The 13,854-nt window shown below is 37.1% G+C and overlaps 1 protein-coding gene across 2 annotated transcripts in view; it reads right to left on the reverse strand.

Moving 5' to 3' along the window:
• Window positions 1–408: 408 nt before the first annotated feature.
• The window catches only part of KAT14 (lysine acetyltransferase 14), a 38,309-nt gene continuing 24,863 nt past the window's right edge, over window positions 409–13,854 (reverse strand). Inside the window, exons 9-10 of one of the 2 annotated variants that reach the window (XM_074209376.1) lie at window positions 9,716–9,906; window positions 409–6,323 (exon numbers count right to left, since the gene is read on the reverse strand). In XM_074209376.1, coding sequence (XP_074065477.1) covers window positions 6,150–6,323; window positions 9,716–9,906 — 365 coding nt within the window. In that variant the 3' untranslated portion in view covers window positions 409–6,149. Of the gene's footprint in view, window positions 6,324–9,715; window positions 9,907–13,368; window positions 13,455–13,854 lie in introns of those variants that run through there. The other variant, XR_012473353.1, reaches the window with a different exon arrangement.

The raw sequence follows: 13,854 nt of genomic DNA on the forward strand, positions 1-13,854 counted from the left end.
TGTGCCTCAATTTCTTATTGATAAAATGGGAATAATACTTGAAGTAGATACCTCATAAGGCTATTAGAAGGGAAGCATCTTACGCTATATGTATATGGTTGGTATGGGTATACTCTAAATGTAGAACTTACCGCCATTGAAAGAAATCAATAAATCATCATTAATTCGTAATTTTAGAGAGTTGGCAAGGCAAGAAGGGAAGAAGCCCCAGGTCACAAAGCATAAGTTTATATCAGTAGAATGAATTTTCATTATTCTGATGCCATGCTCAATCTCTATCCATGACTGAATAACTATATTTTGATATGTTCATTTATTAATTTAGTAAATGTTAGGTAATAAAAAAATTGTCACACACCCATCACCCTTTGATAAAACAATCCACAGAATCAATTCTTGGCTCACATCTTATAAAAATGGAATTGAATTTTTATTTAACATAAATCTTAAAATACAATATAATATGCAGATTTAAGAATTCTGATCAATGCAGTACCCAATCCTCAAGATATATTTGTTTTTTGTTTGTTTGCTTTTTAGGTTTTTGCAAGGCAAATGGGGTAAAGTGGCTTGCCCAAGGCCACACAACTAGGTAATTATTGTCTGAGGCCTCTTTTGAACTCAGGTACTCCTGTCTCCAGGGCCTGTGCTTGATAAACTGTGCCACCTAGCTGTCTGGACATAAGATAGACAAATTTTTGAATATGGCCACAAGGTAAATTCATTTGGTTTGATTAAGCTTATTTTTCACCTTTGTTATAATCTCTTGCTTTTTTAACCATAGCCCAATCTTTTATATTATTTAAAAAGTGTTACGGAATGATTTATTGTAGAATTCTTTTATTGTTCTGCTGTATATGTGCATGGGTCTTAATCAAATTCTAATCTTTTTGACCTACATTTGTCACATTTCTCCTGAGTTTGCAAGCACAGTACAGGCAAATAAATATGACAAGTCAGGTCAAAACTTCCTAAATTGAATCGACATTCTCATTTTTCCAAAAACCTTCATTAGATATCCTCTTCAAAAGAAGCTTTGTTTTTCAGTTCCAAATCTTTCACTGATATACATTTTTAACTTGAGACAATTTGGCAAAATGTGAAGGATTATTTTACTTTTAACTGCGTTTCTTTCTTAGCTCTTCAGTTTTTCCTTCTCCCCATTAGTTCTCCTGTTTTCTAAATTCACTGTAACTTCTTTAAAGTAATATTATTTATAGAATAGAATAAATATTAAGTTAGGATTGTCTTGGACCCCACCAAGATTTACTTCCTGGAAAGTCTTATATTAAAGTTTATTTGTCTTGAACATCAGTCACCTAACTAGGCAAGAACAAAGACTAGCACGAGTATTAACTAAAAGTCAGAAAAGATGTAGCCTGTTCTCTACTCTCTTCCCCTACAAGCCACTTGACAAATGACTTCACTTTCAGGGTTCCATAACTTCAAATAAAAATTTCTTCTGATGACACATATGCTATTTCTAGAGTACTTCATGGTCTTTGGTCTAGAGTCATGATAATGGCCTAGTGATAGAGGGCCATTATGTACTTAAGGCCATGACTGTTCTGGGAAGTAGAGGGGGAATATAACAAAAGTATATCATTCCAGAGCCTAGGAGTTTATAATAAAAGGTGAGTTTGGGGTTTTTTTCCCCTCTCGTCTCAGTCTATGATTTCAGTAGCATAGGGCAGATGAACAACTGTTTGCAACTTACATCCCTGTTGGCCTGCATCCCTGGGGAGGATCCAAGTGATTTGCTTAAGGTCATAGTAATCATAATAATACAAAGGACCTGATCATGACTGAGGCTTGGTTCTGCTGCCTTGCATAGCAATTAAACACCTACTGCGTATCTTGGGGATGTTTGTTCTTTGAAGTGATGTCCTGACAAGCACATGAATTTGAATTATGGGGTGCTGTGATAAGTTACCAGCCTCACTTTCTCCTCTGCAGTCATGTGATTTCAGTGGCCAGATTTGGATCAGGATGATTGGGGATGGTCCTAGATGCAAGATCAGGGTTGACTTGCTCTAGATCAGACAGCTAATAAAAGTTTTCAAGTATCTTGAGGCCAGATCCAAACTCAGGTCCTCCTGATGCCTGATGCTTTACCCACTGCACCACCTAGCAGATTCAAACTATGCTAATTGCTAGTCCACAAAGTTAAAAATAAGTTCTCTTCCTCAAAAAATTTACAATCTGTCCATAGAGACATACATGCAAATATATGCAAAATAAATAAAAGGTACTAGGGGAAGGACTAACAGAAGCAGATTTTAAAAAGCCACAAAGGTGGTACTTGAGCTGAACTTTGTTTTTCTGGCTCTTCAGTTTTCCCCTCTCCTTATTAAACCATTTTCAAAGTTTAAACTTCTATTAATTAAAGAGTAGAATACATCTTCCCCTTCCCCATCCTTTTTTTCCTGAAACACTATCAGGGTTTTGTGTGTTGGGGGCAGGAGGGTGTCTGGCATTTATGACTTTTGTAGGGAATTTTTAAGTGCTGAGCTTGATGACATCTGTTGGTCTTTCTCCAACATTTAGGCTTCAAGGGCATTTTCTGCCCAGATTCCAACCTTTCCAGAGCTCTAGTGCAGGACAACTTTTGTTAGACTCCTGCCTGCCCCAGAGATGGGCTTTATGAAAATTACAACTGGTCACTACAAGCTGAATACAAACAGACCCAGACCCATGGAAACTCTTGAGAAGACATGCTCCAACAACATGGCAGTGCAAGCTATCTTCTCATTCCAAACTCTATAGAGGGTTCTTTAGCTCTACAGAAATTTTTTAAGTTATCAGTACCCTTTGAGGAGAAAAGTGTTACCCCTGGGAAAGTAGCATTCAAACTTTCCATCCCTTCAATAAGTCCTATCCCACCAAGACACAAAAACCTGGGGTACTTCCCAAAGATCTCAAGAAGCACTTTATGTAATCCATTTAAGACCTTTAGGGGAAGGGACAGTTTTTAAAAGTACATTCCGAGAAATATAAATTGTAGGTACTTTATTTTTTCATGATATACGGTGGACCCTGCTATTTTCATTGCTTCATCATAAACACACACACACAGACACACGAACATCAACCAACAAGCCGAACAGAATCTCTATCATGAATTCAGAATATTGATAGCCTATTTCCTAAACATCTATGAAGGGATATGGAGAAAACTGAATGGGCATGTAAACTTGACAAAATTTCATGGTATTCATCTGACAATAGGCTATACTGTTCTGCATTCAGGATGGCCCATCCATGTTTATCCTCAATCCTAACTCTGACTCAAACATATGGAGCAACATAATTTTAGGTGATAACTGACTTACAAAGAATATTAATCTTGCTTTAATAAACTCAAATAGCAACTTTGCAGAGTCTTATGAAATAACCAGCTACTTCATAAACTTAAACAGTCTTTTAAGAAAAAGAACTAGGTAAATAACAGTATTATTGTTATACCAAACTATTAGCAAACGTTACATTCAGGGGTGGCTAGGTGGAGCAATGGAGGATAGAGCACTGGCCCTGGAGTCGGGAGTACCCGAGTTCCCTCAGACACTACCTGTGTGGCCTTAGACAAGCCACTTAAACCCCATTACCTTGCCAAAAAACAAAGTTACATTCAGTTATGTCAATCACCAAACATTTATTAAACTAAAGGGGCTTTATTTCAATTTAAACAGTTACTTTTTTCCTAAAGCATAGTAAATCCCAAATTTTCATAAACACCCAAGTTTCAGGTTATAATTCAGTGTTTATTGAATGTATAAGTGCAAGGCACAAGGCTAGCAAATGTTTAACTGCCTCTCCTTGCTTTTTTTAAAAATACTTTTATTTACAGGTAAACACATGCGCCCATACACATTTGTATAAATATATACACATATACACATAAACACACATAACTACTCACACCAAACAACTGCTATAAAAATGGAGATTCAATTAAGGCAATGATTACTATCTTCAGGTACTCCTCTACATGAGATGAGAGGAAAATTTCTTTGTAGCAAGCATAGACATGATACATTATATATCACAATTAAAGGTGGGTTTTCACATTTAGAAAACATAAACCCCCCAGTTATGATCAAAAAGAATGTAATGCAAATTGTTAAAACAAAAAATTCTACAAGTCAAAGGAGTTAAACAAAGTAAAAATATCATTTCCTTTAAGGAACTCTGAGCTTTATCCTAGTAACAACTATAATTCATTCAAACTAAAATGGTGGCAGGACCCTTAAGTCCTACAGAGTATCCTTACTGTTACTTGTTACTCCCTCCATGTCCAGGTAAGAACAGAATTTCCTTCTCCCCTTGAGGACAGAATGATTAAAGCTGGGATTGCAGTTTGGTGTCTCCCTCCTCCCTGTTTTACTAGCTAGGGTTCAGCAAGAGACTAAAATGAATGAAGACTTAGCTGAGGGTCCTCCTGTGTATGAGGAATTTTTACTGAAATCTTTTATAAAAGCCTCTGCAAAATAGGACCTGCAGAGAGGTGGGGTGCTACACTTAGAGTCAGATCACAGGATTCAAACCCCAGCTTTCTTATCCGTGATCTTAGGCAAATCGTTTAAACTCTGGGTTTTAAGTTTCCTTATCTGTAGAAAGGAAAGAACATATAAGCCTATGATCAGAACTGCAAAGAAAACCAAATTTCTACTTATAATTCCTACAAGACACTGAACAAATTTACCTTTGCATAAACCACCTATTTATGGTAGTAGTAATAATGAAAGCTAACACTTTATATTGGTTCTCACTTTCAAGCCCCTCCTAGCACTGTTTCTAATTTTCTCTGAACTTCAAAACCATGTCCTCCCCTTATTCTTGGTTTATCTTGGAACTTTGCTCAGTATCTGTGCCTCTTGCCCCAGGGAAGTTTAGGCCTCCTAAGCTCTTAACAACCCTCTGCCAGGATTACTCTCCACTTTGTGAAAGAGTTGGCTTGCCTTCATTTCCCTTATGCTTTCTCTGGGCTTCAAAAGTCAAAGTACCTTTTCTCTTTCCCCTCACCCTTTCCTGATGCAGCTTTCATAGGCTCCTGGAGGCCAGGAGTTATTCTTTCCCATCTGCTCAGCACAGAACTTGACCTGTAATGAGCACTTAGTAATAACTCCATAAATGCTTGTTTTCTTCTTTCCTTCCACTTTATAGCTGAGGAAACAAAAACTCACAGAGGTTAAGGGGTTTGCACAGGGTCACTCAGTTGGAAGAGGTTGAATCTAGATTTGAACACAAGTCTTCCTGATTCAAAGTCAGGGTTCTATAAACTGTGCCATTTAAATACTGGAAAAAGTGGAAGTGAAAAAAAAATCCAAAGTTGGGAAAAGTTATCAGAATTCCAAATATTCCCTTTATTCAAACATCATAGTTTAATTAATCATGATTAGAAATACGGGACAATTTTTGGAGTATGACTACTATATGCTTTTACCTAATTTGAACTTTAAAACCCACTAAATTCTAGGTGAACAATGATCATTCGTCTAAGATCAAGTAGCTGTGACATGAGGACAAGTTCAAAGTGTGTGTGTGTGCCATACGCACTGATGGAATGAGAGAAGATTGTTGTCTTCATTTATTTAAAGTGGAGGAGGAAGAATTAGACTCATTTTGTTTGGGCCCAGAGGGCACAACTAACAATATAGATGGACTTTACAAAGAGAAAAGAATTTTAGATCGAGATGAACACTTTCTCAACAATTTTAACTGTCCAAAATTTTTTTATAAAAGTCTGTCCCATGGAGAATGTCTCGTGCAACATTCATACTAAAAGAATTGTGTACCATGTAAAGCAGAAGCTGTGCTTTCTGCATTGTCTGGTTTTGTGTACCCATGTATCCCAAGGTGTTGTCTAAAGGCCTCTCCAAAAGGCAACTCAGGAAATTCATTTGGTCTGGCTCTCTGTACTCCATACATCTCAATGTCCCAATTAGCTTTAGGAGGCTTAAGGCCACCTTCAAGATCATGTCAGGCAGCACACCATGTGCTAACAAGGCTGAGAGAGAATATCAATAACCACACTGATTTTATAATTTAAGTCTTAAAAAGATCAAAGCAGAAAGCCAGGTAGAATTCCATAGTTTCGTACTTCATAGGTATTTTTCCACTGAGAATTATATATATATATTCCATCTAACTCATCGACGCAGCCTCAGAAAAAATGCATGTTTACACTCTTTACTTTCCAAGGGATAATATTTGTCATAAAAGTCCAAGACATATTCTTCAGTCTTGAATCCAAATTTTTGGTACAGAAGCATAGCGGAGTTGCTTGCTGAGACGTGAAGGGTTACATCCTTGCCCATACAGGTCTGCCAAAAGATGGGAAAAACAACACTAAAATGAAAATGCCTCTAGGGAAAATGAGTAGGTTAAGAAACTCTTTTAAGTGTAGGTATTTAAGTAGCTGTGAAACGTGAGAAATCAGAGACCTGAAACTGAGACATTACCACACATAGCAACAGCTGGAAGCAGAATGGAATGCTGCTGCTTATGCAAACATTCACAGGACTCAGGCACCCTGGAGAGTGTGGGGCTGAGCTGAAAGGGGAGAACCAGGAGGAATATAGTCAACTTTACAATCTAATTTACAATTCAATTATATTTAATTATTTCAGAACACATCAATTTTAAACACTTGTGAATAGCTTGAAAGGAAAAAAAGAAACCTAGGACTTCTTATAATGGAGTGCTCTCTTGTCCCCCTCCCCCAAAACAGTAGGATATGGATTCAAATCAGCCACTCTCCAAGTCTCATTTCCCCCCAAGAGTAAAACAAGGCTGGCCCCTTAGCTTGTGGCCCCTAGGTGCTGTTCTGAAGACAAAGATAGTGGATTCACAAGGTTTTTGTCTATCTTTCTGAAGAAGTACCAGCTATTGTTACTAAGGGGTGATGATCAACCTTGATGGACATCAGTGCAACAATCAGGAACAATTTTGGGCTATCTGCAATGGAGAATACCATCTATATCCAGAGAAAGAATTGTGGAAAACAAAACCCATTATCTTATGTAATTTTGCTATCTCTTATACTTTACTTTTCTTCTTTAAGGATATGATTTCTCTCATCACATTCAACTTAGATCAGTGTATACCATGGAAACAATTTACGATTAACAGAATGTCTTCTGTGGGGGGTGGGAAGCAAGATTAGGGGAAAAACTGTAAAACTCAAAATAAATAAATCTTTCTTAAAAAAAAAATCCTAGAAAGAAAAGATAAAGAAGTGCTAAAGTCCTAGAAAACTTATACTCCCCCCCACCACTTAGTAAAGATGGTTTAATTTCAACAGTATTATCACACACTGTTGACCATGTCAAAGTAGAGAGTACTGGGCCTGGCAATCAGGAAGACCTGAGTGCAATGACAGCCCCAGATCATGAATACTTGGGCAAACATGACAAGTGACTTCCCAGTCTTCCTCAGTTTCTACGCTTATGAAATGAGGATAATAACAGTACCTATTTCCCAGAAGCTGCAAGATATTGTACTTATATATATAGTGTGGTGTCTGGCAGCACATGGTATGCATTTAACAATATGCTTGTCTCCGTCCTTTCTTCCTTCTAATTATTACATCTAAATGAAAAAGTAAGATCTTTAATCAATGAAAATTTAAAGATAAGGCAAAAAAAAAAAAAAGACTCCCTCTTTAATGAGCAGTAAACTCAGAGGTACCTCCTCCAGGTGGTGTTTGGGTCTAGACTTCACAACTTCTTCATGGGTTAGTTGACAGACACCCCTGAGACCCTAGATTGACACCCTAAAACCCAAATTAGACCCACAGCTACTTATGAGGCATATCTAGAAGAAAATAGGTGTACTAAATTGTAAATTAAAAAAAAGGTAGCATTCAACTAAGCTAGCTTAGAACAACAACAAAAATATCAGTTCTCTGTAAAGAAAACTGCTGAAGACAGAAGAGAAGAGGGCTTCCAACAATCAGTCTTTAATAAGACAGATCACAGCAGTAACCAGATTATAAACTTTACTTCCTGCCAGGTCACAGTTCTGGGGAATGACTACAAATAAAGTCAAATTTATTCAAATCAAAATGCATATACCTTCTAATTTGGAGGAAATATGTAAATAACTAAACAAAAATAATATATTTACAGAGTAAATAAAGGTAACATGCGAGGGGAAACCATTAGGAAGACTAGAAAAGGTCTCCTGCACAAAGTGGGATCTGAGCTCTGTCTAGAACCAAAGCAGGGACAAGGCGGTACAGGGAAAAGAGCATTCCAAGAACGAGGGTCAGACATGAATTATACAGATAAATAAGTGTTATAGGAATATTAAGTGGGAAAGATCACTGTTTAGACAGGAAGGTCTTTAGTACTGCCAAACTCTGGCAAAGGAACTAGTTCCAATAAGAACTGGAAAAACAGCATCTTGTCAGTTCTAATCTGAAAAAGTCTGCCCATTTAACCCATAATCCCCTACAGAGACACAAGTGAAAAATGGAGGATTTATGGTAAAAAAAAAAAAACAAACTCCTACACATAGTAATATAACTCATACTATCAACAATGTACTGTAGTTGGGAAGACCAGAATTCAAAGGCATTCTGTGGCACACACATGCTAGTTAGGTAAGCCTTTGAAAATCATTTTAACCTCTTAGGGTCCCCAAACAACTGTATTAATACCAAGTTTGAGAGACTATTCTGAACCTTCATTGGGTAGAAGGAATTTTCATCCTCACCCTATTTGTCAGTCACCGATTCATATATTCACAAAGTAAGGAGAGTAACTTTCTGAGAAATTTAAAATGTCTTTAAATCCATCTCATAAATGAAAAAAAAACTCTTTTAGGGCAAAGAAAAACAAAAATGAAGGCTTGAGCAAAGGAAATCCAATTGAAATGTAAAAGAAGCACATACATAGTATGAATTTAATACAATTTTGAATATGATGAAAAAATTGAGACCATAAAACAGCTCTATTTTTCAGTACCACAATGTTTATGACTCTACTAATGTCAGAAGCCTAAATTAGGATGAATAATGAAAGGGAATGAAGTGTTTGTAGTTTTTTTTATTTTAGTTTTAGCTCTTGTTCTTATCCACAAGCTTGTTTCTTTCAAATTCCATGCCAGCAAATGATAGATTTTAAGTATTTTAAAATATGCACAAGTGATCTTTCCATATCATCTACCCATTTTATTTACTTAGGCATCCCATTATTCCCCTAGATCATGATCCAAAAAAACAAATTTGTCAGCTATAACCTTTTATTCTCTTATGCCAATTTAACCACAAACTAGATCCCAATAGGGACAAGAACCCAGAAGAAAAAGATTGAAAACTATTTCCTTGCCTCAGGTCTTAATAACCAGTTTCATCTTGGCAGAATTCCAAGCTCTCCTTCCTCCCTACCCCCCCCAGAGGTTACCCAAGGTCCTGCTCTCCTTTGACCCCCCCCTTCTGACTTTTGCCAGATAAATGCCTCACACCATGTCTTATGTACCTCTCTAGACATCTGTTTTGCCATTACAATACTTCAAAACTTTTGGGCTTGGTACCTTAAGGACTATCTAGCTTTTCTATCCCACAGCTGAACCTACCTGACTGTGTGCTCTCCTTTTATTAAGGATAGAAGTTCCTTGGGAACAGGTAATATCTTGTTTTTCTATTTTTTATTTATTTCTAGAACTAAGCACAGTGTTTGGGAACATTAAAAATTGCTTATGGATAAATTACCTGAATAAGATGATAAATCATAAAAGTTGCTATTCCTGCTCTCCTCCATTCAGGATGAACAAACAGAAATGAAATGTAAGCTTCATTATACTTGACATCAGGAACCATAAAGCCAAAGGCAATAATGACTTTCTTATAAAGAACAACAACACTGAAATCTGGATACTGAAGGCATTCTGACAAATCAATCCCTAAAGATAGAAAACAAAAAGAATTTAAGATATGACAACTAAAAGCACATCATATCAAATATTTAGAATACAATAACTTGGATATTAATCAAAGACCTATACTTAGCTATTAAATACATACCACTTACATGCAAGAAGAAAATAATATTTCAAAACATAAAAAGTAACTCGAGACTTTAATGAATTCTATATGAAAATAGAAAGGATAAGGTATTCTCACAGTTAAGCTACAGTAAAAAAAAAAAAAAGTATTAGAGTTAGAAGGGACTTTAGGGATATTCCAATCTAACCTCATTTTAAGGATGAGAAAACCGAGGCCCAGAGAGGTGAGGGTAACCAAGTTGCAGAGTTGGAAATAGATTCAAAGTTGGGAGTTTTCAGGCACCCATATGCTTTTGGGAAGTTCGGAATCATGTCATTTCATAGGAGAGTGGTAGACCAATTAGTTCACATTTCAGTTGTTGCCTCTATAAAAGATCATCACCAAATTTATATGTTGCCTTAATATTTCCTGTGGTTTCCTCCCCTATTTCCAGATGTCAGCAGTTCATTTCTACTTAAGATATCCTGCTAGCTCCTCAAATTCTAAAGTAGAAAACTGATCTTTTACCCTTCTCAAACTAAACGCGCTACCATCCCTCAAGGTACCCCAAGTCTTGTAGTTTTCCCTCACTTTCCACATCTGATAAGCTGACAAATTGGGCTCTTTCTACAACACTGTCTCTTCTTGTCATTCAAAAGTCACAGCTCTAATCCAAGTCATCATCACTTCTCAGAAAGTCTCCTCTCTGGTCTTCTTTCCATGCCTCCCTTTTCAAACTATCCTTTACATTGTTGGGAAAACTCTCCCCAAATGTCCAAACTATTCCTCAACTATTTAAATGATCTTTTATTGTTCCCTATTGTCTGAGAAACTGCAGATTTTTAAAAATACTGTCTGTCAATAATAATTTATTATGGCATTAGTATTTGAGGCATTGTTCCAAGTCCTAGGGATATGAAAGAAAGGTACAAGCATAGTACTGGCCTTAAGGCGCTCTAAAGAGGGAGGCAATATGGAAGCAATTATATATGATATATATAATTGTGTGTGTAAATAGATGGAGATATATATGAATACAAATATGTGTAAGGCAAACACTGAGTTTTAAAGAAGAACCCTCCAGCAGGATACTGGGATCATCAAGAATGGGGGGTGGGAGTGGGAAAGAATAGCAGGTAGGATTTAAGGTGAATCATGAATTTAAATGCAGGCAAGAGGCTCAGTCAATGAAAATGTGGAATTGGAAGTATGTAGTATGTGAGGAACATAAAGGTGGATGGTGTCACTGTAAGGTCAAGATTAAAGTTATGAAGGGCTTTAAAAGTCAAACAGACAATTGAAAATTTGATCTAAGAAAGACTTGGTATTAATCAAAAAAGGGGACGGTATGGTGAGAACAACTCCTACTTTGACAGCTAAGAGGAAGTCAAGGGAGACCTGAAAGAAGGAAGGAAACAGCAATTGTTTCTGTAGGAGGAACCTATACCAGGAAAGTGGCCATGTGAATAGAGAAGGGATGTTTAAATAAATAAAAAAATTTTAAAAATCTGGTGGCTTTTCTCAGCCAGCTAGAAGGTGCAGTGGAAAGTGCACCAGCCCTAGAGTCAGGAGGACCCGAGTTCAAATCTGCCCTCAGACATTATTAATTGCCTAGCTGTGTGACCTTGGACAAAAATCACTTATTATAACTCCATTGCCTTAAATAAACAATTTTTTTAAAAAATCTGGAGAAGGGGATGTATGCAAATGTTACTTATCAACAGACTAGAGAACAGGGGGACAGAGACAGAAATAGAAAAGTTCATGGTAAGGGGTGAAAGGGGTAGAGGAGTAATACAAAAATTAGTCAATAAGCATTTATTAAGTACTACCTACGTATGCCAGATACTATGAGGAGGTGATATAGAAAAAGGGAAGAACAGTTCATGCCCTCAATACGCTCACAATCTAACAAATATGTTGAAATAAGTTATATACAGAATAAATAGGAATTAACAGAAAAATTAGAAATTACATTAAGGGATTGGCTTCCTGTAGAAAATGGGATCTTAGTTGGGAATTAAAGGAGGACAGGGATAACACTGGGTGAAAATGAGGGAGATCATTCCAGACAAAGGAGACAGCTGAAAAAAAAATGCCTAGTCAAGAAATGGATTGCTTGTGTGAACATGTGGATCAGTAAAGAATATAAGGTATATGAAAACTGGAAGAGAGTAGGTAATGAACAGCTGTGAATTCCTAAGAGTAGCAAAAGGGAGCCCTGGAGTTTATAGAATAAAGGAATGAAATGTCAGTTCTACACTTTAGGGACTGAATGGAGGGTATACTGAGGTGGGAAAGAGACTTGAAGAAGAACCCTCCAGCAGGATACTGGGATCATCAAGTAGTGAGCTGATGAGAGCCTGCACCAGAGTGACCGCAGTGTCAGAGGAGAAACTGGCTTATTCAAGAGCTGTTGCAAAGTGAATTTGGCAAGTCTTGTCAACAGCTTCAATAAAGGGGGGGAGCTAAGGATGTATCTGGGTTGAAAACCGAGGATCTAGAAGGGATGGTGTTGCCCTGAAGAGGAAAAGTTAATTTTACAGACATTACAAGTTTAAGATGACTACAGGTCAGGAGAGAGGATGGGACTGTATGAATAGATACGATAAAAAAAAAAAATTAGGTATTCAAATTCTTTCGGACAAAATCTACCTTAATGACTATAGCTTAACAGAAGTCACCATACTACCTGCAAGCTCTGCAAATGCAGTCTGTCCTTTCTCCATGTTTCAGAATCCTGACAGGAAGTATAGTGCAAAGAGCACCAGACTCATCAAGAAAAACCTGACAAATTGTGGTTCTGACACCCTTTATCTTGAGCAAGGCAACAAACTTTACAATTAAGGGTTTAATGTGTGGCAGGAACTGTGTCAAATGTTAAGAGAAAAAAAAGAAAAACAATTAGTCCCTGGCCTCTAGAACCTTACATTTTAATGGGGGAACACCTCTCCAAGTCTCAGTTTCTCACATGTAAAATGGGGATAGCATTGTTTATCAATACCGATAATCCCAAGGTTGCAGTAAAGAAAGCACCTTGAAAACCTTTAAGTGCTACTTAAATGTGAGTTATCTTCCTTCAAGATTAAATTTCAGAGAAACAACTCTATGTATTCTTGTTCTCCTTAGCTGATAATTTCTCTTCCTCTTCAAATATCCCTGCAGTACTTTGTATTTCTGCTTTGCCCCATCACTCCTGATCATACATTAAAATGATCCTTGCTCATGTATTCTAGGAATTGCTAAAGGACAGTTAAATCATTTAAGTATCATTTGGGAGGCAACCTGATTAGTGTAAAGCCAGATTTGGAGGCAAAAGAACCAGGTCTAAGTCCCGGTTCTGAGCTCACTACCTATGTGACCTCAGGAGAGCCACTTACCCTGTCTGGGCCTCAGTTTCCTCATCTGTAAAGAGGGATGGACTAGATGACATCTAAAGGTCCCTTCCAGCTCTAAATCTATGGTCCTATGAAGTAGAAAACAGAAAATGTCACAACTGAAACAAATGAGTAATCAGCTAATGCTGACAGTTTAGTAGATATTGGTCTTGATGACCAAGAAAAAGGGTCTTAGGTAGATTACATGGCCTCTGCAGACAGTTCTATCATAACATGTGACTGGAAAAACATGACAAATTGCATTCTGAAGGCAGAGTCAGGCCATAAGAATCAAACAAAGTGACCCGACTATTTTAAATGTTTTTTGTCTAATATCAGAAAAGGAAAAGATGAACATATAAGTCTGAAGGAGTTTATTGCAGAGGTGGGGATCTGGAAAATTGAATAAGTCTTAGCTCTTCTCAGTGACCTTCAACTGTCTTTAGACAGTTATTTTACCTCTCTGGGTACTAACACTAATACATAATA

The sequence above is a fragment of the Macrotis lagotis genome, chromosome 1, assembly GCF_037893015.1.
Source record: "Macrotis lagotis isolate mMagLag1 chromosome 1, bilby.v1.9.chrom.fasta, whole genome shotgun sequence".
NCBI classification, from domain to species: Eukaryota; Metazoa; Chordata; class Mammalia; order Peramelemorphia; family Peramelidae; genus Macrotis; species Macrotis lagotis.